This window comes from Schistocerca gregaria, chromosome 2, assembly GCF_023897955.1.
Source record: "Schistocerca gregaria isolate iqSchGreg1 chromosome 2, iqSchGreg1.2, whole genome shotgun sequence".
Taxonomy (NCBI): domain Eukaryota; kingdom Metazoa; phylum Arthropoda; class Insecta; order Orthoptera; family Acrididae; genus Schistocerca; species Schistocerca gregaria.
In genome coordinates, this window is record NC_064921.1 from 383,956,915 (window position 1) to 383,982,671 (window position 25,757).

Sequence of the window (25,757 nt, forward strand, 5' to 3'; positions counted from 1 at the left end):
TTCCCTACACCTGCTTCAAATAGAAAGGAGGCACCTGGATTCGCAGTTAGTAACCCAAGTAGAAAAACGGTTACTGTTCATAAATGGTAGAGCATGTTACTGAAGCAATCATCATAGACTCTTCAAAGTATGTCAATTTTACTAAAGTGTTTGCCTTTCTCGTACAGTGCATAAATTTCACTTTAATTGTTATCGAAGTAGTAGTGAGATATAATTGTTTCCCAGGTCATATTGCGTTCTCTACTAAAATTCTCTGGTATTCACACTGACGAGTCAAAACATTATGACCACTGTCCATTACGACGTTGGATGTCGCCTTGTAGCGTTTAGGGCCCGTGACGCGGTAACAAACATATGTAAGCCGACAGATAAGGATGGGAGATCATTCTAACAAAGATATGGGTTGCAGTTGGTGATATCTATAGAGATAAGTGACTCTGACAAAGGGCAGATTATTATTACGCAGAGCCTGTGAACTAATATCTCGAAAACGGTGAAGGTGGTCGAATGTTCACGTATTATGGAAGTGAGCATCTACGGAAAGAGACAGATGGATAGTGAAAATACCACCAGGCGCTAAATGGATGGTTGTCTACGATTCTTCAAAGAACATGTGGTTCGGATGCTTGTCTACTCAGTGAAGTAGGACAGATGGTGATCTGTGGCATCTTGGCGAACGAGACAAAATGCTGGTGCACGCATAAGTGTTCCGGAGCACACCATTCATCGGACTTTAATAAACATGGAGCTCCGCAGAAGACTACCCATACGTATTGGCATGTTGACACAACGACATCGTCAGTGGGCGCAGGGCCATCGGGATTCGACCGTCGATGAACGGAAACGTGTCGCATCTTCGGCTGAATTACATTTTTGTTACACTAGGTCGATGATAGTCTACATAAACTCCGTCATAGAGGTGAACGGCGGCTCCAAACGTGCACCGCGACACGGTCGCAGGCTGGTAGGCTATGGGAGACATTCTCCTAGGCTTGCATGGCATCTGCGGTAGTAATCGAAGACGCACTGACAGCTGCTATCCACCTACATCCATTCATGCTTAATGTCTTCCCCGTCGGCAATGCCATCTTTCAGCAGCTCAGTTGTCCGTGTGTCTGAGCCAGAACCTTGTTATTGTGGTTTGAGGAGGATTATAGTGAACTCACGTTGACGTCTCGACGTGTAAATTCGTCTGATGTAACTCCTGTGGAAACTGTGTTGGTCGCTATCGGGCGTCATCACCGCGTACACAGTCCGCCCCTGGTAGCTGAGTGGTCAGCGCGATGGAATATCATGCCTAACGCTCCGGGTTCGATTCCCGTATGGGTCGGAGATTTTCTCCGCTCAGGGACTGGGTGCTGTGTAATCCTTGTCATTATTTCATCCCTATCTACAAGCAAGTCGCCGAAGTGGAGTCAACTCGAAATACTTGCACCAGGCGAACGGTCTGCTCGACGGGAGGCCCTAGCCACACGGCATTTCCATTTTTACCCGTTATTTACACGAATTGCATGACCCGTGCGTAGACATCTAATGCCACATACTTCCACAAACTTACTAGAAATGTGCCGGATCCCTAATACCCAGTCAGTGATGTATTTCGTTCCAAAGCGGATAAAAAGCTATTAAGATGATGGTAATAATGTTTTGGCTAATCAGTGTATTGTCTTATGAAATTATCGAATACTTGATATCGATACGAAAGATAGAGGAACAAAAGGAGCGAGGCTTATGGATATCAGTAGTATTAAAAAAACCCTAACCGATCATCACTGTCGGTCGCGCTGTGTCCATTGCAGGGTCTCATCAACGGAATCAACACTATACAGCGTATACCACTTCCTGTACTCAGTTCCCCAAGGAGCAGCCACGTCGGTGGCGAAGCATACACGTCTGTACCTTCATAACAGGCTTCTGTTCATCTGAAGTGTTGTGTACAGTGCCATACGGCGCTTCTCGCGCCCTAAAGGCCACAACATCTGACGTATGCGCTCTACTAAGGACGCTAGCGATTACGAATGATTTTTTTATTGAACAGAGGCTGATTAAATTTGTGGCCAGTCACTGACTAAGCATTACATCATACCCTCTGCAGAGGGGACACTATCCTCACTTAAGCAGTCTCTGAAGCGAATTACTTGTAAAAGGAAGTCAGTGGACATCTGGACTCAAAGCAGTTCATGAATACACGCGGCCTTTCGGAGGAGAGGCAAGACGACAGTGGATGTTAATGCTTCGCAGGAAGCTAATTACGAATTACAGAAGACGACTATCCTCCACCAGCTCCTTTGTTTGCTCAGTTAAGTTCCACTGAGACTAGACTAACCTTCCTGCTCTTATCGCGTTTGACGGACCGTGTGAAAGCTCTATTTGCATCAGTTCCTCCAAAATCATTCGTAGTAATGTTCTATTCTGGTGGTCAGTAAGATCTCACGGTGTGTCCGAAGCCTCCACCATTTGCCAGCTATGAAAGTTCTCCTGTTTCTACAAATCCGGCGCACTCACATTAACCTTGATGTGCTGTACAGGGTCTGACTTTCACTCGTGTAGTAAGTGTCTTGTATTTATTTGGTTTCAAGAAAAAATTCACCATATTGTTGACTTAAATTAGGATAGAATTCTTATTTGCAACAGAAAGTACTGCATAAAATGCAATGAGCAAAGAGAATATATTATCAAAGTCATTCTACAGTCTTCAGGAAAAGATATAAATCCTCTACATTCTGCCCACGGTGTTCAGTATTAAAACAAACGTACAGTTCAAATGGTCAAAAGTAATGGATTCCACTGAAGTAGTTTTTTCCTCACTAAGCATTTCTACCCACGCCGGCTAAACAAGTAACGTAGACAAACATCCTCATGCAAAAGGATGGTATCACCCAGTCGGTGTCTACGACAACAAGTTTTGGTTTTCAACTATATAGGAATTTCAAACAGGAATCAGGTATCTTCTGTTAACTGCTATAGTTGACTTTATTCGCTTTCTAATGTCGTCAAAGTATTTTGGAAAAAGTCTCACAATTGATAGAGCCGAGTTTGACAGCCACGACGTCGGCTACGCAACTGCAAGGAAATTCGCTAGCGAAAATAATAAAGGCTCATCTTCCCCTTCTGTTATCGGCTTCCAATTTAATATACCCTCTCTACTGGCCACAGTTGGGCTGAGGATTTCTTGTTAGTGCAGGGCCTATCCTAAGACTTTTAATAAACATAGGCGTTAGAGATTGTGTGGCATTAGATGTTATGGGTATGATGTCTTCCAGGTGATCAGGATGCGCCTGAGTAATTCTGTTTTTGTCAATATTAAGGGCACGGAAAATTTTTCTACGAGGGTTGGAACTGAAATAGTGGCAACTATTTATTCACAACCGATACAAGAGAGTTAGATATTTGCGCCTTTTACTGTCACTCAAACTAGTCACCAGTCATGTGTAGAACCTGTTACCAGAGATGTGGAAGGCGTAGTATAACGTTAGCAGAGTCTGTTCTGTTGATGGTGGAAATGGAGCGGTCTACTGCCTGTCGAATCTGTTGAACAGTTATGAAGCGGAATGCCACGAACTGGTTCCTTCATTTTCGGAATCAAATCAAAGTCAGAAGGACTTATGTACTTAGATTACTATAAAGTACAGTAACACGAGCATATATGTAACTCTCTTGTATCGGTTGTGAATAAATAGTTGCCACTATTTAAGTTCCAACCCTCGAAGTTTGTTCATGGGAAGCTGCAGTATGAGGGATGACCAATGCATTCTTAGTTTCTCCATCCAGATATCCGCAATGTATCCTGTATCCAACACTAGCGGAAAATAACTCTTGCCTAATTGGTGGGAGTCTACCTCTTTCACCAGAATACTGGAATTTCTAACTACACTCTGGCCATTAAAATTGTCACACCACGAAGATGATGTGCTACAGACGCGAAATTTAACCGACAGGAAGAGGATGCTGTGATATGCAGATGATTAGCTTTTCAGAGCATTCACACAAGGTTGCTGCCGGTGGCGACATATACAACGTGCTGACATGAGGAAAGTTTCCAACCGATTTCTCATACACTAACAGCAATTGACCGGCGCCGCCTGGTGAAACGGTGTTGTGATGTCTCGTGTAAGGAGGAGAAATGCGCACCATCACGTTTCCGACTTTGATAAAGGTCGGATTGCAGCCTATCGCGATTGCGGTTTATCGTATCGCGACTGTGCTGGTCACGTTGCTCGAGATCCAATGACTGTTTGCAGAATATGGAATAGGTGGGTTCAGAGTGTAATGCGGAACGCCATGCTGGATCCCAACGGTCTCGTATCACTAGCAGTCGAGATGGCAGGCATCTTATCCACGTGGTTGTAACGGATCGTGCATCCACGTCTAGATCCCTGAGTAAACAGATGGGGACGTTTGTAAGACCACAACCATCTGCAATAACAGTTCGACGACGTTGGCAGCGGCATGGACTATCAGCTCGGAGACCATGGGCTGCGGTTACCCTTGACGCTGCATCACAGACAGGAGCGCCTGCGATGGTGTACTCAACGACGAACCTGGGTGCAAGAACGGCAAAACGTCATTTTTTCAGATAAATACAGGTTCTGTTTACAGCATTATGATGGTAGCATCCTTGTTTGGCGACATCGCGATGAACGCACATAGGAAGTGTGTATTCGTCATTGCCATACCGGCGTATCACACGGCGTGATGGTATGGGGTTCCATTGGTTTCACGTCTCGGTCACCTCTTGTTCACATTGACGGCACTTTGAACAATGGACGTTACATTTCAAATGTGTTACGAACCCTGGCTCTACCCTTCATTCGATCCCTGCGAAACCCTACAGTTGAGCAGGATAATGCACGACCATACGTTGCAGGTCCTGTACGGGCCTTTCTGGATACAGAAAATGTTCGACTGCTGCCCTTGCCAGCACGTTATCCATAACTCTCACCTATTAAAAACGTCTGATCAATGGTGACCTAGCAACTGGCTCGTCACAATACAGCAGTCACTACTCTTGATGAACTGTGGTATCGTGTTGAAGCTGCATGGGCAGCTGTACCTCTACATGCCATCCAAGCTCTGTTTGACTCAATGCCCGGGCGTATCAAGGCCGTTATTACGGCCAGAGGTGGTTGTTCTGGGTACTGATCTCTCAGAATCTATGCACCCAAATTGCGTGAAAATGTAATCACATGTCAGCTCTAGTATAATATATTTGTCCATTGAATACCCGTTTATTATCTGCATTTCTTCTTGGTGTAGCAATTTTAATGGCCAGTAGTGTAGCTACCTGTCGGCCGTGACGTCTAAAAATCTCCTCAGAAAATCTACTGACACACATCAACGTGGACTAAATGCAGCAGCTATGTGTAGCGATATGCTTTACAGAGCATGTGTCACACTGAGCAAACAGCAAACTCCATCAACATCGTCAGTGAGTCTTCGGCCAAATCTATCAACTCAATATACATTGAACGTTTAGATTCACGTCTTTAATCAAGTTATTACACACTAAATGCACAATACTTCATTTGTTCTGCATTTAATATGAATCGCAGTCGTCATCTCAATGATTATACTGTCAGACACTTGGACTGCATTGAAATATTGTCACCTTGAACATCAATGTTGGAAGTTGTAAACAAAGGAAGAAAGCTTAGGATCTAACGTCCCGTGGACACTGAGGTCATTTGAAATGGAACACAAACTAGGAGCGTTTCCAAAACGGGGAGGAAATCTGCCGTACCCTTTCAAATGAGCCACCCCGGCATTTGCTTCAATGGCTTCATCAGGGGAATCACGAAAAACTTTAAATTAGGATGGCCAAGGCTGATGTGAATCACTGTCCTCCTAAATGCGAGCCCAGTACTCATACAGTGTCAGGTGTGCTCTGTATCAGTTCTGAACTTGTAGTATATTGTGTGTAGTAATTGAAACTTGTTGTCAGTACACTGATGCCTGGAGTATTTCTGAATGTTCTGTTGCATTGCTTCATACAGTAATTCGACGCTACTACATCATAATCACTGTAATCATTAAAAATACTATTTTAATAAACGTATTACTTACTCATATTTGGCGAAATTGGCCCACATAGCTGTCATTTGAGCTCTGACGATTCCTTCAGGAGAATTAGGGTCAAGTGTCGATGACGGAAACAAATAGTGTACGTCATCCCCGTGAGTTGCGCCTGAAAATAAATAACAGGTTTGTCATTCCTGATATAACATTAACATTTAATGTTCAGTGATATGCTAACTTCTATTTCTGTTGCCTACGCCAAAAATTCTTTCTAAAGAATTAATGTATTATTTAATTTCGTTTTTAATCTATGGATTTAGTTTAATCTTCGATTACTTAAATTATATTACTTCGATTGCGAGAAAATTCTGCACATGGTTACGTACAAAGTTATGAGCTAACATGAGGCACTTTTGTCCTGGCCGGCCGCAGTGGTCGAGCGGTTCTAGGCGCTTCCGTGTGGAACCGTGCGACCGCTACGGTCGCAGGTTCGAATCCTGCCTCGGGCATGGATGTGTGTTTTGTCCTTAGGTTAGTTAGGTTTAAGTAATTGTAAGTTCTAGGGGACTGATCACCTCATAAATTAAGTCCCCCAGAGCTTAGAACCATTTGAACCGTTTTGTTGTCCTGGCGTAGCACTGACTGACGTTAAATAAGATTATTTTCTCTTCATAAGCTCCAGCAAGAATAAAAGACCTAAATCCATTCCATGTATTACCCGAAAATGAGTCGTTTGAACGTACAATTGTGCTTCGCGCCAATGCCAGGCGAAAAAGATTAGTCCAATTGTCGTCAAATTAGAACTGCCATATCGGTAGTCCCGGTTGCCAATTGTTTTGTGAAATCTGGGATTCTATAGAATGTGTAGTTAACATAAAGAATGCCAAAAATGGAACGTCAAAGTATGAAAAGATTGATACTTCATAAATTGCTGGACGTTGTATATTTTGCCGGACTGTCTGCTAGCAAAATATAGAATATGCCTAATCGTGGCATTGTTTTCCGCCACTAGGGTATCAAGTGGCGCCCGGGACTTTAATAGTTGCTTAGGCAGCGTATTGTTGTACGGAGTTCAACTATCCCGCCACGGATGTCGCTATGATAGTTGGTTCTCAACTGTATAGAATCCGGCTGAAGTTCCATGGATGCTCTCCGTCGTCCTTTGCCGCTGGTCTTGTATCGCCATGTCGGAAGGAAGTCTAGTGTCAAGGCAGGAACCACGCCACGTTTACATGATACGATGGTTCTGCGGTGAATTTTTTTCAATTAAGGGCCAGTGCTGCTAATAATTGTGTTTTCCTAACCAAAATCAGTTACCGAAAGTTAGTCAGCAAAGTCAAAAGGCAAAAACGGCCGAGAATAAGGAACTATGGCACTGTTGGCTGCTAAAACACGATGACATAATGATGGTCGACAGTAAGATTAAGTCGGTCTATTCTGTTAAAGAAGATATGAGTGATATTTAATTTTACATCGTGGACTCCGAGTTATTTGATATATTTCTTAATTCTCATTTGGCTAATGGTCACGGGAGACCAGATCAAGATGCTGAAAAAATTTCACCCAAATATAAGAACATAACCCGTCCGAGCTGTACACTCGCCTTTGTAAACCTTGCAAGAGAAGCAAAATAGTATAAAAAAATTTGCGGTCAAGACAATGTTTATGTTTTTTCGCAATTCGGTTCCCGTTGTTTGGTCGAACTAGGAAATTTTCAACCCCGTTCTGATGGAGAGTACAAGTTTATAATGGTCTAACAAGATCGTTTCACTACATTTCTTGTTCTCACGGCTCTGAGACCACAGAGAACGCAAGAAGTAGCCTATCACATGACCGACATTTTCCATCGCTTGGTGTTCCAAAGCTTTTACAGCCCAATAACGGCATGTAATATGCAAACGATGTGGTAGGCAGCCTAAAGGAGTGTTGGCCCACCTTGGAAATCGCCCATGGTAAGCCGCGCCACTCACAAAGTGAGGAGAGCGTCGAAAGAGCAAATCGGGACATTGAATATATGCTGTGTGCTTGGAAGCAAGATGGGAAAACTAGCTGCTGGAATGACGGGCTGCGGTTCGTTCAACTTATGAAAAACAGAGCCTCTCGTTCTGGGATTAACAGGTCACCATACAAAGCTCAGTTCGGCTGGAAAGCTAGCGTAGACCTCCAGACGATCTGGGTGGCCGGACGCGAATTTGAACCGTCGTCTTCCTAAATGCGACGCCAGTGTGATGATCACTGCGCCATCTCAGTTTGTGGCCAAAATTCTCGACGAAAAAATGGTCTCACGGTAGAATTTTATCTGATGGAGTGGGACTGTGCGGGATAAGGTTCATCAATAGCCGTCCATTAACACGAACAGACTGCCGGTTGCCACTTGGAAGAGTTGTAAGTAGAGGTCGCCCAGCTAATATAGGGAACCGCTGGAAATTTTCGTTAATATTTTATCTTACATGGTTCAGTCGTAAGTCGTTGTGGCTTACGCGCTATGTAACATCTTTGCTACAGCTGAGGAAGAAACTGTCCCTACGGCCCCGCTGTTTCAACCAATAGGAAACAAAGGGAACGAACCGCGCTGGCCGCATCCGAAGAGCGTGACAGGTCCTCTCTGGCGCCGGCATTCAGCTAACGGGTACATGCTTCCTTCCTGACTTCTTTAATGACCTAGGTCCTGCATAGGCAAACGTTCACTATCTGGTCAAAATTATCAGGAACCTACAGAAGGATATTAATTGACGTGCATCCACCCTTGAAATTTATGGCGGTTTGAACTCTGCTCGAGAGACTTCAATGAGGTTTCTGAACGTTCCCGCGTGAGACTGTTTTACAAGAAACAGAGACTGAGGAAGAACTGGAAAAAGTAAGACACAGCGTACAAAAAACATAGAAGAAAGAAAGACGAGATGACTCAATGCAAGAGGCACAACTCCCTGCAGAAAATATAGATGAGAGTACAAACCGTGATGGAGAAAAACAAAACAGTGATGAAGCCATAGCTATCGAAGAGCCTTCCTATTGTGTGGGTATCGAAAATCCTTCCGTTTATGATATCTGTTACATCTGATTAAAGAAAACCGGTGGTGCTCGTTTGTACACGTCAAGAGTGTGGGTGAAACGCTCGTGCCATTTGTCGACAATCTCCTAAAGATGATGACGACGATGATGTACAACGTTATGGCATTAACATTTCGTATAGCGTTTTTTTCGATATTGACAGAGCTGTCCAAAGTAAAATGCAATATAAATTCAACCTTCAGATTCAGGCCAAGAAAATTAAAAGGTATTCTGATAAAAAAGCCCTCCTGTGCCTTTGGGTGCCTCGGTACGAGTTTTGATATTCAATGTCGACAAACGGCGATATGATTCATGCAGTCTGTTGGTACTTGTTATGAACGTGACAGGTGAGTCTCACTTTCTTGGAACTGCAGAAGGAATCTAGAAGCATCTGTTATGTAATTAATAACGTTGTGTTTCAGTGAATGGTACACTGTGATACAATTTTGAATAGGTCTTTATTAGAGGAAATGAATAACCGAATAAAAAATATAGCGTGCCATCTAAAAAAGTCATACCGCTGTTCATATCTTTGTAAAAAACAAAGCTACAACGAAGGCAAAAATGCTGGTTGATTTCCCCATGACCTCTAAAGAATATTTGCTAGAAACATTTCGTAATATTCATCTCGACAAACAGTTATTTTTGGTGGTCAAGATAAAGAGAACGCCATATATATATATATACAGGGTGAGTCACCTAACGTTACCGCTGGATATGTTTCGTAAACCACATCAAATACTGACGAACCGATTCCACAGACCGAACGTGAGGAGAGGGGCTAGTGTAATTGTTTAATACAAACCATACAAAAATGCACGGAAGTATGTTTTTAACACAAACCTACGTTTTCTTAAATGGAATCCCGTTAGTTTTATCAGCACATCCGAACATATAGACAAATACGTAATCATTTCCGATTGTTGCATTGTAAAATGTTAATTACATTCAGAGATATTGTAACCTAAAGTTGATATATATATATATATATATATATATATATATATATATATATATATATATATATATATATATGTCAGCGGCCAAACCCGATTTTAGCATGAACTAGTTTCACCTAGGTCAGACTCGTTCGTCCAGTTGCCGATTAGCCTAGGTGGAATCCGTTTATCCGAGTTGGAATTTACATGCTTTACGATTAATTGGTACGTCATAGTAAGAACTAATTTTGCCTAGTCGGAACTCATGTCACTGCCTGTACGAACGGGGAATCTCTGAATCATCTCCGGCTCGCCCCTCGGGCCTCTTAACGGGTCTTTCTCGCACTGTTCTTTCTTTTGAACGGTATTTTGCATCAACGAGTGCGCTTATTAAGTTGATGGTTGCGTTTAAAAGATTATATTATAATCGTAGTATAATTATTGTGACGTGTTTCATCATGGATGAGCCTTCGTGTTGTGGACAAGCCAGTAGAAAGCTGTGGCGAGGAAAGTTTCTGGAGGGGATTTTGCAGACTGAAAATAGTCTTCTCATTATAATGTGTTATCAGTAGACGAATATCCGGATTTGGTTAAACAAGTAGAAGACGCGGAAAAGATGGAAAAACTAACATCATTACAAAGAAGAAGACTGAAACGACTTGCTGTTTTGAAAATTGGTGATGTGAAAAAACTCATTGCACGATGTGAAGGGAATATAAAATACTATGTTCCAGTTCATGACGCAACTTATGTAGCTGTGGGTCATGGTGGTGGTGATAGGATATTAGACGAGACATCAAAAAAATATGCCAATATCACAAAGGAAATGATGTGCCTCTATTTATCAATGTGTGATGTTTGTTAACAAAAGAAGACAAAAATGAAAAGAGGGCTAGTTTAAAAGCCAGTTCTCCATTCGGAAATGAATAGCTGATGCGAAATCAATTTGACTGATTTCGAAACACAGTCAGACCATCTCAGAAAATTAGTTCTCCTTCGTGCGTTAACATCAAAGAGGGCTGAAGAAATGAATGTCATTTGAATGACATATTCCTGTCTGTAGGGACGGCGTGAACTCTTCAGTCTCATAATGGCAGAGAATTTATCAATAATGTTACGAATGAACTCGAAAATCTTTGGTCAGAACTGAAAACTGTGCATGGAAAACCCAGGCACAACCACAGTCAGGGATCTGTTAAACGTGTCAACCAAGACACTAGAAACTGATAAGTTCTCGGTTAAAGGACAACAATTGGACGAAGTGGTCGGAAGGATTAAGGTATGTCTAATTCATAAAAATGTGGCATAAAACAATCGCCTTACAAAGCATGATTCGGAATCGGACCTAGAGTAGGACTTTTCACTTCCTCGTTGCCTCAAGAAGTCATAAATGATATTCAGGCTGAAGATGTTCTCAAGAAGGTAATCGAAGATCACAGCAATACTGAACGGTACGAAGACAGTGATGATGATAATACTGTGAAAATTGTCACAAACGACATTCAAAATGCTACAAAAATTGCGACAGAAAAAAAAGCTAAAAGAATGAAAGCTTTCTCTGACAAATCTCATCCACCAGCTGACATTAGAAACCACGTAACCATAACTATTCTAGATGTAGGTAAAGGCAGAAGTGACCTTTGAAACATAATTGGAGTTATACTTTAAAAGACTGATGAGGACCTGTACAAAATTGTCACCAATCATGGCGTACTTCAGAAACATTATTACAGGTATAATTTTATTACAATTTTCAATAATTTTTTGTAATCAAATATTAAGATATTTGTTTTAACTTTATTTTTTTAGAACTGATTTCGACGTCCTTATTAAGAAGTTTTTAGATGTGGGAAACATTAACCAGGATATTGAAATATCTTTAAGGACTGGAGCCAAAGAACATTCTGTTTGATCAGGGCAAGGCTTGGTGAAACGCAGTTGAATGAAAAAAATGTACAACAAACATATGCAATTATAAGAAACACAACGTGCCACCAAAGTAAACCTTGCAAAAATAAGTAAATAAGCAAATTACAGATAAGGTGATTTCTATGGATGCATATATGTAAGTTGATCTAGTGATAAACGTGAAAATACTTTTTAGTTCATAAATAACTTTAATGAATCATATACACTATTTTATTTCTATTCTTTTATTCAGTTTACTTTGAAAAGCATAGAGACGATTCAAACTATGTGAATTTAGTTCAGACTATGACGTACCAGTTTATCCTAAAGCATGTAAATTCTACCTAGGATAAACCGATTCGACCTTAGATAAACTGTTTTATCCTATCGGTAACAGGATGAACGAGTTTGACCTAGGCGAAATTAGTTCATCCTAAGATCGGGTTTGGCCGGAAACATATATATCTTTATATCTTTTGCTACTCAAAACTGGTCAGAAATTTGCTCCAATTCTTATATGGCACTCCTGAAGTCGAGAGCAGAGGGACCCAAGGAAAGAAATGATATGTCCACAGTTTGGCCAATGTGTCCATCCTACCTTTATAACTTGACTTTTACAGAGAGGAATAAATTAGTTCCCATTACATTACAAAAAATGATGTCAAATATCTTCCAACATACAAAGAAGGCGAAGATGAAACTGAGTACTCTTTCATGTATTGGTTTACAACGTAATCTCTTATTAGGCAGCTACTCTATGATGGTGAACTATGATTGCAGTGACTTATAGTACTGAGTTGTACATTGTAAAGTAACACTTCCGGAGATGCACCTGCACATTAACAATTCCAGCAACATCGGAAGGCAAAATGCTTCAGAATTCTGTATAGTTTACAGTCTGTTTTGCTATCTTAAGCTTCTGGATGAGTTCCTGTCTGAAATTGTACCTTTACTCAAACTGTCTATGTCTTGAGTGCCTTATAAATAAACCCACTGTGCTACATTAGATAAATATGACCAGTTTAAAGACTTTACTGATACAGGTGACCTAATGTTACTTGCGTAAAAACTCTCAAGAAAAAAAATCTGACAGAGTGAAACAACGCCCAGATCTGGTGTCTAACAAATCAGTAACAATGGTTTTAAAATTTTGGGAACACTTATTTTGGTACGCTTTCTCTACACAGAACCAAATCTGTTCAGTTTGAAACGTTTATATGATATGAACCACATGATTTGCGATTCACTAATAGTAATGTCAAATGACATTATCTTTCGACGACATTCAGTGTTGTTGATGTGTTTGGAATGTGGGACACTTGATACGAGGAACACGATGTTAGTTGAGAGAGATTATTGTGCTCGAGCTCCGTGTATGTTCTGTATTTTTGCTTCTTTTGCAACTAGCAAATGTCGCTGTTATTGATTGAGTGTCAAAAGTTGTCCTAGGATGAAACGCTGTTATCCTTGCCATTACCACCAAACGAGCAGTTCCTAATCAGCAATATAATGTAAAAAAAATCTACTTATGACACCTTATACAAGGAAAAAGTACCATTGAAGTATACGATGTAATGATTAACATTTAAAGATAATTTCCTGAGTGTAAGGCTTCTCTCACCTGGTCCTTCAGGGAATACGCTGAGAGGGCCGACAAATGTGAACTGGTAGTAGAATACTGGCTCAGAGGAATAACGAGCCATCCTCTGGACAACTGCGTCCACGCCTTCCACGAAGCATTCGTGAGTGTCGAACTGTAAAATATAATTGAAGGAGATATATCAACATTATGAAGACGTAAGAGTGAAGTATGTAAACACAATACTCTGGTATACTTAAGGCTAAGGTGACACAGTCGTGTGTGATAAAATAGCAAGTGTCTTAATACTATAACATTACTCGAATATAATTGCTTGACAAGGACAGGGAAGAGTTCGCGAAGTATAATAATAGAATGCTAAAGATAGAGTGCTCAGTTTAGATTGCTTGCATACCCTAAAATGTACTTTATGGGCAGCTGGTGGACTTAACTGTAATATAATGATTATCCTTGATTGTTCTGCAGTGGCATGAGCTTCGGATAGGTCTTTATACGCAGCCAAGGAATATGCAGACCAACTGACAATGTAATTCTGCAACGGAGTCCTGTCACAGGGTTTACGCAGCACCCTTCAACGTGGTGTTCTATCGTCAGTTGGTGACTAGGTTACTACATGGTGTAGCACAATGTGGCGCTTCCACAGCCGATTACGTAGTGGGAGTCTCGCTCGTGTCATAAAATACGCAGCCGCAGAGAGTTCAAATGCCTCCAGCTCAGCCAGTAGCAACATCCCTTCAGCGCCATGCTTTGGAACAGTGTCCACGCGAGTCACCGGTAGAACGTATTGCTAAGCTAATCCAGCTTCATCGAGCAGCAGCAGCAATTGGGCGTTGTTGCTGATCTGCGATCTGTCAGCTAGCCCTTATTATTCCACAGTTCGAACTGGGTGCGCCGAGGCCAGTCTGCCCAGTGGGTGCCGTTGCCTGACACTCCAGAGTGTCTCGGAGGGTTCTGGGTTCGATGTGGGTCGTGCTCGCTTTCTTCCTGCAGCCACGGTTCAGAGCTAACATACACCCGTCGCTACCTTTGCCTGCCATGGACCTGACACACTCCCGATCCAGCAAAGTTGCCGTCACTGCTAGCTGGTGCCATGCTGTCACAACATTGCACTGCCTCTGCATACGTCACCCGCTATCCACTACCCACGGTCGGAACCGGGTTCACTGCCACCGATGCTCTGAATGGGAGGCAACAGTGGCCGAGTAGTCTGTTTCTTCCATTGAGTGACCGTTATTTTACAATATCGCACAGCTCACCTCCAAGTAAACACGTATGCTAGTTGATTTGCTGACATCGTCGTTGAAAGCAGGAGACGATATTCTGTATCCTTTTAGAATACTTTACTGCCTAATCACTAGTTTTTCTACATAGATAACCAATTTCAGCCAGTTCAATTCCCATCGTCAGATCCATAATCACAGAATTTGCTACGTATTAGACATACAGAGTGCTGAGCACTTTCACATAGCGCAAAACACCGAAGCCATATTCCATGTTTATTATTTCATACAGTGTTAGATCATCATAACCATAAACAGTGGAACTCTAATTTCCCTGTTTCCGTCAGGGTGACAATGTCAATTGGTTCCCAAGTCATGCAGGATGGAATTCTATATGGCTTATCGTTATTGTCTCAGAAAGTGCAATGACATCATACACATGGATTCAGTGCTATTTTTTTGCACTATGTGAGAGTGCTTAGCACTTGATACAGCATCTAATGCTTTGCTACTTCGGTGATTATAGGTTTGAAATAGCCATCGAACTGGCTGAATCTTCTTAGCTACGTGAGAAAATCTACATCTAAGCAAAAGAAGTGTTCTAAAAGCACAATAGACTCTCACCATTATGCTAGACATATAACAATTATGTGTCACTACGCGTCATCTGTCGAAGAGAATTTTTTCGAGGTTATAGTATCCAGTGACGGTTTACCTAGGCCTATGCGCCGTATGATGCGTGGTGACCAGCAGTAGATTCTCCAGGGTAGTGGCTTCTACATCCCATTAGGAGTAGGTGCTTCAGGGCATACAAGACTCGCACCAGAAAAAGTCGCCGCAGCTCGTAGCTATGTCATTTGGCGACAATCCTACAGTGAGAAATGCCAACCACGGATGATTTAGCATATCACTAATGAGTCGACTGATACACACCACAAGGACTTCAGTGCAGATGTACACCAGGCTCGAACTCACGCGGGTATCAGTGAAATGCTGCGAATGATGAGGATAATGGGCAAGTACCACTATATTTCTAATGTGTGGATAATTTGAGGATTTAAGTCTAGCTGGAGTTGTGCTAGAATAGTCCGTGCAGTTGCGATGACCACTGTTTCCAGATGACACAGCCCAGCCCATCGTGCAGGGGACCTCGGTTTGAATACCGGTCTGCCACAAATTTTGAACGTTCCCCATTGACTTTAATCAGTACTTGCTCTGTAATTCCTTGTGTCTTAATACTAAGGGTTCTCCGAGAATGTTGTTGTTCTATAGCAAACGACAAGCGGTTTCTACATTAAGAACCATCTCTCTTTGCAGTTACATACCCATCATCATCAGGTTTGCACCAGAGACATCTGCCTGTTAGCTTATATTGTGGCCCATCTGTCTGCTGTTATGCTCACTTTCCATCAACAAGTCGACACTAGCAGCATCTTTCAGTGGAGTTACATGGCGGCTAATCCATCTACTGTTACAATCACCTATCATCAGCACCTTGTCAACAGTGGTATCTGCCCATGAAACTACACTACAGCATGCCAAAGAAACTACATTGTGGCATGTCTGTCCACTAATACGTTCTCTTCCCATGTTTTCACAGATGGAATCTGTCAGTTAAGCTACATTGTGGACCATCAGTACGCTGTTATATTCACTTGTCATTAATACGTTGTCACCAGTGGCATCTGCCAACGTAGCTACGTTTTGGGCTGTCTATCCACTGTTACCATTCACCTCTCATCACGACGTAGCCAACAATGCCATCTGTAATTGAGTTACATTGCGGCTGATCGACGAGCAGTTATGTTCACGTTATCAACATGCTGTCACCAGTGCCAATGGCTAATAGAGCTACATAGTGGCTTGTTTGTACACTTTTACATTTCCTTGTTATCAAATCATTGCCATCAATGGCGTCTGTAAGTTGAACCACATTGTGACCCATCTACTTAATACTACATACACCTGTCATTAACATGTCAGTGGATCTGCATTGTTGTTGCATTCGCCTGCCATCAACACATTGCCACCAGGGCCATCTCTCAACGGAGGTACAGTGTGGCCTATCTATCCGCTGTTACAGTCACCTACCAACTAAACATCGTCACCAATGGCGTCTATATATGGAGCTACATTTTGGCTCATATAAGATGTTTCTAGCATTTGTAGACTTAGAGAAAGCTTTTGACAATGTTGACTGGAATACTCTCTTTCAAATTCTGAAGGTGGCAGGGGTAAAATACAGGGAGCGAAAGGCGATTTACAATTTGTACAGAAACCAGAGGGCCGTTACAAGAGTCGAGGGACATGAAAGGGAAGCAGTGGTTGGGAAAGGAGTGAGACAGGGCTGTAGTCTCTCCCCGATGTTATTCAATCTGTATATTGAGCAAGCAGTGAAGGAAACAAAAGAAAAATTCGGAGTAGGTATAAAGTCCATGTAGAAGAATTAAAAACTTTGAGGTTCACTGATGACATTGTCATTCTGTCAGAGACAGCAAAGGACTTGGAAGAGCAGTTGAACGGAATGGATAGTGTCTTGAAAGGAGGATATAAGATGATCATCAACAAAACCAAAACGAGGATAATGGAATGTAGTCGAATGAAGTCGGGTGATGCTGAGGGAATTAGATTAGGAAGTGAGAGACTAAAAGTAGTAAAGGACTTTTGCTATTTGGGGAGCAAAATAACTGATGATGTGGAGAGGATATAAAATGTAGACTGGCAATGGCAAGGAAAGCGTTTCTGAAGAAGAGAAATTTGTTAACATCGAGTATAGATTTATGTGTCAGGAAGTCATTTCTGAAAGTATTTGTATAGAGTGTAGCCATGTATGGGAGTGAATCATGGACGATAAATAGTTTGGACAAGAAGAGAATAGAAGCTTTAGAAATGTGGTGCTACAGAAGAATGCTGAAGATTAGATGGGTAGATCACATAACTGATAAGGAAGTATTGAATCGGATTGGGGAGAAGAGAAGTTTGTGGCACAACTTGGGCAGAAGAAGGGATCGGTTGGTAGGACATGTTCTGAGGCATCAAGGGATCACCAATTTAGTATTGGAGGACAGCGTGGAGGGTAAAAATCGTAGAGGGAGACCAAGAGGTGCTACACTAAGCAGATTCAGAAGGATGTAGGTTGCAGTAGGTCCTGGGAGATGAAGAAGCTTGCACAGAATAGAGTAGCATGGAGAGCTGCATCAAAACAGTCTCAGGACTGAAGACCACAACAACAACAATCCACATCTTTCGTCGATTTGTTGTCACTTATGGCATCAGTAGTGGAGCAATATGGTGTCCCATCTTTCTGCTGTTACATTAACCTGCCATCAAATTGTTGCCACATCACTTGTATAGGCAATGAAGCTATGTTTTGGACCATCTACCGACTGTTACATTCACGAGTCAACAACACATTGCCACAAACGGCATCTACCTGTAGCGCTTCAATGTAGCGCATCAGTCTGTGGAAGATTCACCTGGCAACACAAGATTGTGACCATTACCAGTGACCATGTATTTGTGGCTCATCTGCATGCTGTTACATTCACCTGTCAATACAGTGTCACCAATAAAGATACACTGCAGTCCATGTAGCCACTGTTAAATTCACATGTCAATGGAATCTGTCAATGGAGGCACATCACACTGTTTCAATGGCCTGTAAACTTCATCTTATAAATTTGCCATTGGAGGTACGTTGTGATGCATCACTCTGCTGTTACCCATCATCTTTTATCAAAACATTGTCACAAATGCCATCTAGAATGGATGTACATAGCGGCCCATCTGTTAACAATGGCAGCTGACAAACTAACATGGTGGCCAAAGTATCCACTGTTAAACTCACTTTTCATCAACATGTTGCCAACAATGGCAGCTACCAACAAAGTGTCATTATGGCCCACCTATCTGCTGCTACATTCATTTGTCATCAAAACGTTGTCACCACTGGAAAATGAGCGTTTGGCGTCATTGACCAGGAGGCCCCTTACGGGGCAGGTCCAGCTGCCCTTATTTCATTCGACGCCACATTGGACGACCTGCGGGCCGGATGAGGATGAAATGATGTTGAAGACAACACAACACCCAGTCCTTGAGCGGAGAAAATCACCGACCCAGCTGGGAATCGAACCTGGAGCCGTAGGACGGCATTCCGTCACACTGACCACTCATCTATTGGGGCGGACGTTGTCACCACTCTCATCTGTCAGTGAAACTTTGCTGTGTCCCATCTATCCACTGTTAGATTTATCTGTCATCAAAAATGTTGTCATGTATAGCACATGGCAGTGGATTTACATTGTAGCCCACCAATCTGCTGTTGCAATCACCTACCATCAAAACATTGCCACCAATAGCACCTGTAAATAGAGCTACATTATAATCGGTAGTCCTGCATTCAAGCTGACTGGATTGCTATAGTAAAATTTAATCTTTAGGCAAGGAATGATATTATTGATTATATGACACATTTCAGAATTTGTGTCTCATCAAATATCCCTAAGCAACTGATGCACATAGATATGGAATTTCAAGTTGTATATAAAGCAAAATATTCGCATACTTTATGTAACATTTGTATAAGCTACATTGTGGTGCAACCATCGACTGTTAGATTCTCCTATCATCGACATATCACCTGTAGCTTCTGTAAGTCAAGTTTCACTTTGGTCCATCTATTTCCTGTAACGTTCACAGATCATAGAAATGTAGCACTAATTGTATCTCCAATGGAGCCATACTTTGGCCCATCTGTCTACTGTTACATTCACCTGTTATTAATATATGGTCGACAATGGCATTTTACTTTGGAGCTAAATTGTTGCCCCCCCCCTGTCTGCAGTTACATTCACCTGTCATCAAAATGTTTCACCAGTGGCATCTGGACCTACATTGTCACCCATCTGTCACATTATGACTTGTCGTAAACATCTTTTAGCCAGTGGAATCAACTAATTTAAATATATTGTAGCACATCTGTTTGCTGTTGCACTCACCTGTCATCAAAATATTATCACCAGTGGTATCTGCAGTCGAGCTACAAAATTGGTTCAAATGGCTCTGAGCACTATGGGACTTAACATATATGGTCATCAGTCCCCTAGAACTTAGAACTAGTTAAACCTAACTAACCTAAGGACAGCACACAACAACCAGCCACCACGAGGCAGAGAAAATCTCTGACTCCGCCGGGAATCGAACCCGGGAAACCGTGTGTGGGAAGCGTGAACGCTACCGCAAGACCACGAGATTCGGGCAGTAGAGCTACATTGTGGTTCATCTTTCACCAATGGCATCTGGAAAAGCTACATTTTGGCCAAGCTATCCGCTGTCACATTCACCTGTCATCAATATACTCACATTAATTTCATCTGCCAATGATGTTACGTTGTGGGCCATGTATCCGCCATTGAGCTGTCATCAACACATTATCACCAGTGGAGTTTGCCAAGGGACCTACATTGCAAACCACCTATCTGCTGCTTCATTCACTGACCATCAAAACTATGTCTCCTACAACATCCACCAAAAACGCTGTGTTGTGACCATCTATCGACTGTTACATGCACCAGCCATAGACACTTTGTCAGCAGTGATACCTGATAATGCCATCTATCTGCTGTTACATTCACCTAACATCAACACGTTGTCATCAACCTCATCTACAACTGGAGCTAGACTGTGCCCTGTCTAACTACTTTTACATTCGCCAGTAATGGACATCTGCAAATAGTGCCACATTGCAGCTCATCTATCTGCTGTTATATTCACCTGTTGTCAACATTTCACCGGTGACATCTTCAGTGGAGCTACACTCTGACCCATCATTCCACTGTCACATTCACCTTCCATCAACACGTTGTCATCAATGGTATCTGCTAGAGGAGCTACATTGTGGCTCATCGATATGCTGTTACATCCACCTGTTATCAACAAGCTGTCAGCACTGGCGTCGGCCAACAGAGCTACTTTGTGCTCCATAATACCTTTGTTACATTCAGCTGTCATAAAGCCGGCCGAAGTGGCCGTGCGGTTCTAGGCGCTGCAGTCTGGAACCGCGAGACCACTACGGTCGCAGGCTCGAATCCTGCCTCGGGCATGGATGTGTGTGATGTCCTTAGGTTAGTTAGGTTTAACTGGTTCTAAGTTCTAGGGGACTAATGACCTCAGGAAGCCCACAGTGCTCAGTGCCATTTGAACCATTTTCAGCTGTCATAAACACGTTATCACCAATAACATCAGCTATTTGAAGTGTAACGTGAACTACGATCAGTTGATAAGTTCCCTTGTCGTCAACACAGTGTCACCAACGGCATCTGCCAATGATCCTTTGGTTTTCTACCAGTCGATTTACTAACAGCACTTCCGTAAGAGAGTTGTACGTCGAACGTCCATAACCAGCATCACCATAGATATTCTCTCACATGGGGGGCGACCATTATCTGTTTGTGATGGAATATCTATAGCGTGTGTCGTGTATCCTTTGCTATAATAACACACTGTCTGCCAGTATAGGTTCTGACGATACTCGAATTACATTTTCCGATAACCCCAATCACTGTAGCAACAGGAACTCCCTCTCTTCAACAAAAAAGCTATCTCTGCTATAATTATTCATAGATAAGTGGAGGAACATGGAGAACGTATGACTGGAAAATTGATGGGTAATTTATGATTAGGAATCTTGTGCTACATTAACTATACAGCTGTATTTACTATACAGTAGTTTCACGAATTATTCTGCAAGAGAGAGAAGGTTTACCACAAAGTGCAGACCACAGGAGGACAAAAGTGAGGCATGTTGGGTGGTTGTTATATAGATTTTCATCATTCTGACAGGACGTATGTATTTTGGATGCTGGACATTATTATTGCCTTCACTCAACCGATGTTCTGTACTGAGAGTATGGCATAGATTACTTGAGAAATAGATCCGTAAGATGAGCTGGATCAACACCGTGTTACAACCTTTGCCAAGTGATGCACTAATGCGTTTTTAAACCTAATATTAAGTTGTAGCTTAAAGTGATATTCCTTGAAAATCTTCCTCTCTTGAATATTTTTGCTACTGCCTTATCTTCTATTGCTAAGTGAATTTTTGACTTACGTCCTTTTGTTTAATTCCTCGGACTTACCAAAACAGTCGTATAGTTGTCCTTCAAAGTGATGTCACTGCCATTGTAGTAAAATTCTTTGATGGAATGAGCGGCTTCCAGCTGTTCTTCCCTTGTCGGAAGTCGTAGATCGCAGCCCACAATCTCTTCAAAGTTGTCATTAAAGTTCTGTATTTGTTCTTCAGTCGATAATGCGCCACCTTCTGTTGTTAAAAATCGAAGAATACGTCAGAATAAACAGAAAACTTCATTATCAAAAGTAATTTAACTACAAACGATTGCAGAATTATCACAGATTATTAACTGGTAATATAACCACTTGTTGTTTTCTCTGAATGAAGCATTTTGTCCTAGTTCCATCATTTCCTTTCATTACTTTCTGTTGTTATGCAATACCCTACTGCAGGAAATCTTGTATACGTAGTGCTCCATCCCACGTAGGTGCTTGTTGACAGACATGTAGCAGTTCGTCGTGAACTGCATGTGAAAATATTCAATTGGCAGACCGGTAATCGGGCATCTCATACAGAAGACAAATAAATAAATGTAGACATATCGATTTCATTTTGTACACATTATAATAGAAATATAAGCTTCCTTACATATCACGTACGCCTTTATGACATCATGTGTGTGTCGAGTATAAATCTTTTATGACGTTAAAACTGACGTTGATTTAGGAACAGAACACAGAACATCATGTACATTCAAAATCTATTCTTAAACATGTCTATGTCATCACGGTAGGGTCCATTATTTGTCTTACCTCTGCGTGGTAAACATGCTGTGGTGTGTAAATGTTATAGCTGTCACACGTTAAACTGCCACACATTGTGGTTGTATTGGACATTACTGTGGTCCTGTGATTTGACAGACATGCATTTAATGCGCGGTGCACCCAGGCGTAGTACCAGGAAATGTGGCCAATAGAAACGTAAGATAAACAGGGATATTCAAGGCACATTGAGAAAGCCAAGGATCTCGAAGGAAGGAAGGAAGGAAGGAAGGAAGATTATGGTTAACATCGCGTCGACTTTGATGTCGTAAGAGGCGGAACAAAATATCGAATTGTTTCAAGGACTGGGAAAGAAATGATCCGTCCGTTTTCAAAGGAACCATCCTAGCATTTACGCTGAACGATCAAGGAAAATCACGTAGAAATTAAATCTGGATGGCCGGACGCGAATTTCAACCGTCGTCTTCCTGAATGCGACTCCAGCGTGGTAATCACTGCGCCATCTCACTCCCTGGCCAAAATTCTCGACGAAAGACTAGTCTCACAGTAGAATTTGGTGAGATGGCGTTGGACTATAAGATTCATCAATAGCCGTCCAATAATACGAACAGATGGCCGGTCGCCACTTGTAAGAGTTGTAAGTAGAGGTCGCCCAGCTAATATAGGGAACCTCTATAAGTTTTCTTTAATATATGTATCATCTTATATTGTTCAATCATAATTCGTTGTGGCTTACTTGCTATGTAACATCTTCGCTCCAGCTGAGGAAGAAATTGTTCCTACGGCCCCGCTATATGAACCAATAGGAAACAAAGGGAAGGAACCGCGCTGGCCGCAAGCGAAGAACGTGACAAGTTCACTCTGGCACCGGCATTCAGGTAACTGGGACATGCTTCCTTCCTGACTCCTTTAATGACAGAGGTGTCGAATAGGCAAACAGACACTGTCTGGTCAAAATTATCATGAAACTTACAAGAGGACATTAGCTGAGGTCCGCCCACCCTTGCGATTTGTGACGATTTGATCTCTGATGGAGACAGTTTCAATGAGGTTCGTGAATGTCTGTGGGGGAATGGCAGCCCATTCGTCTTCAAGAGCCGAAGTCAGTCGAGGTAGTGATATGGGACGCTGGGGTCTGGAGTGAAGTCCATGTTCTAACTAATTTCAGACTCGTTCCACTGGCCATTGCTTCAGACACGTTGCTTCACAGCGGGCTGCACTGTCATGCTGATATAATCATCCACGAACAGCTCTTCTAATCTAGACTATACAAACACACATCCTTCGCCAAACCCAAACATTTCCATCGGATTACCACGGCGTATAACGTAATTCATCCCTCCAGATCACTCGTTTCCATTTATCCTCTGTCCAGTGGAGCTGCTCTTTACAGTACCTCAGGCGTCGCTTAGTATCGACTACAGGTACGTGTTTCTAATGAGGAACTTTCTCTATCACTGTGCTCCATTCTTTTTAACTCCAGAAATACGGCCATTGTTCTAGCAGAACTCACGAGTGATATCTTTCTCTGATTTTATGCAATTTTTTTACGATTACCGTCCGGAATCCGCAATGCTCAAGGTTCACGGTCCGTCAGTCTTCTGCCTGATCTTGATTTAGCTTCGGTTGTGCCTTCGAACTTCATCTTCACAATCACGCAACCTACAGTCGACTTGCGCGTTAGAAGGGTTGAAATGTCCTTAATGTTTTGTTATTCAAGTGACAGCCAACAGTTAGTCCGATATTCCAAGTGAGTGAGCTCTCCCGGCTGACCCGATTTTACTGTTACTGCCTCTCTACTGACAACGTAATACTCTCAGCCTTCTTTTGTGCTGGCGGGTCCACCTATTGAGACATCAGTGTTCAGTTCCGTATTACATAACGGTACTGGGATAGTTTTGATCAAATAGTGTACATTTCTAAGGCCAAGATTCGCTGCTGGTCTAGATAACCATTCTACATGAGCCCACTTGAAATCTGTACACAGTAAAAAGTCGATATGGTCCATCGAAAACATAATCTTCAATCTGAACTCGTCCTCAGGATGGCCTCTCCTTGTTTACCATGGCCAGGCACGCTTAGCTGCTGTATTATTGAGGTTGCGGTCACTTTAAGTTGTTGCTACATGAGATGTAACTTGTTGTAACGAACAAAAACTAAATATTTATTCATCCTTGCCTCCTTACCAAAACCCTATCAGTTTAGGATCCTTTACAGTGTGTATAATTTCGACTGCAAAATTTTGGGTCGCAATTGTAAACGAAAGTAACGTGGAGGACTTAAATTTAAAAATGTGACAGGTAATATTAGGAAACATATCTAGCGTTAATTTAGTGCTATACTTCGAGGACCCTCTATGCTGATGACCACATTCTCAGTCTAATTACCTACCTACAGCATTAAATTGTATTAGTTTTGGAACGTTCTTTTGGACGTAGAACTTCTGGTAGCCACCCACAATGGTCAGAACATAGATAGCTACAGCCGTTTCATGAGATGGACAAAATCAGTTTTATTCATATAAGCGTAGACTTTTAATATTTCAAGAAAAAGACTAAGTATGAGTCCTAAAATATGCCACACTGAAATGGCTCAATATCACATTGAAGCTACACATAGCTACACTGGCTCAGAAAAGAAAATCAAGGGTTTCTCGTTCCTAAACACACATAAAATGGAGACTAAGTGAAGATATTGAAACATCAGCTAAATTCTCGAGCAACAGCGAAGTGTGAAATGATAAATCTGTAAGGAGGAAGTTCGGTGCACAAACATAGGAGTAAACAGAGTACAATGTTAAATGATTGAAAAGGCTGACCAACCTCAAAACTGAAATCCGATGGTGCTAAGACAGACTTATTTGGTTAGTATGAACATGCTGTTTTATAGCCCTCATATTTTCCGACTGTGAGGAAGATATTTATGAACAAAACAGAGTAACTTAAAATCTAGTTCCACAAAAACACAAGCAAGCTACATACTCTGCGTGTGTCTAAGACGCTCCATGTCTGTGGCACCAGAGAGAAAAGGGACGTGGTTGTAACGCTCTTCCGTCATAACCACCCACGGCTCTTCAGACAGAAACGCTCCTTCATGTTCTGGTTCAGCACTTGGCGCCCAGACACAGCTGTACAGAGTCACGCTATCCTGAAATGGGCAAACAGGTAGTATTTG

General features: G+C 42.0%; 1 protein-coding gene across 1 annotated transcript in view; it reads right to left on the reverse strand.

Moving 5' to 3' along the window:
- The window catches only part of LOC126335789 (esterase FE4-like), a 71,579-nt gene that overhangs the window by 20,424 nt on the left and 25,398 nt on the right, over positions 1–25,757 (reverse strand). Inside the window, exons 5-7 of the mRNA XM_049999252.1 lie at positions 25,565–25,730; positions 21,869–22,050; positions 13,534–13,666 (exon numbers count right to left, since the gene is read on the reverse strand). Coding sequence (XP_049855209.1) covers positions 13,534–13,666; positions 21,869–22,050; positions 25,565–25,730 — 481 coding nt within the window. The remainder of the gene's footprint in view (positions 1–13,533; positions 13,667–21,868; positions 22,051–25,564; positions 25,731–25,757) is intronic.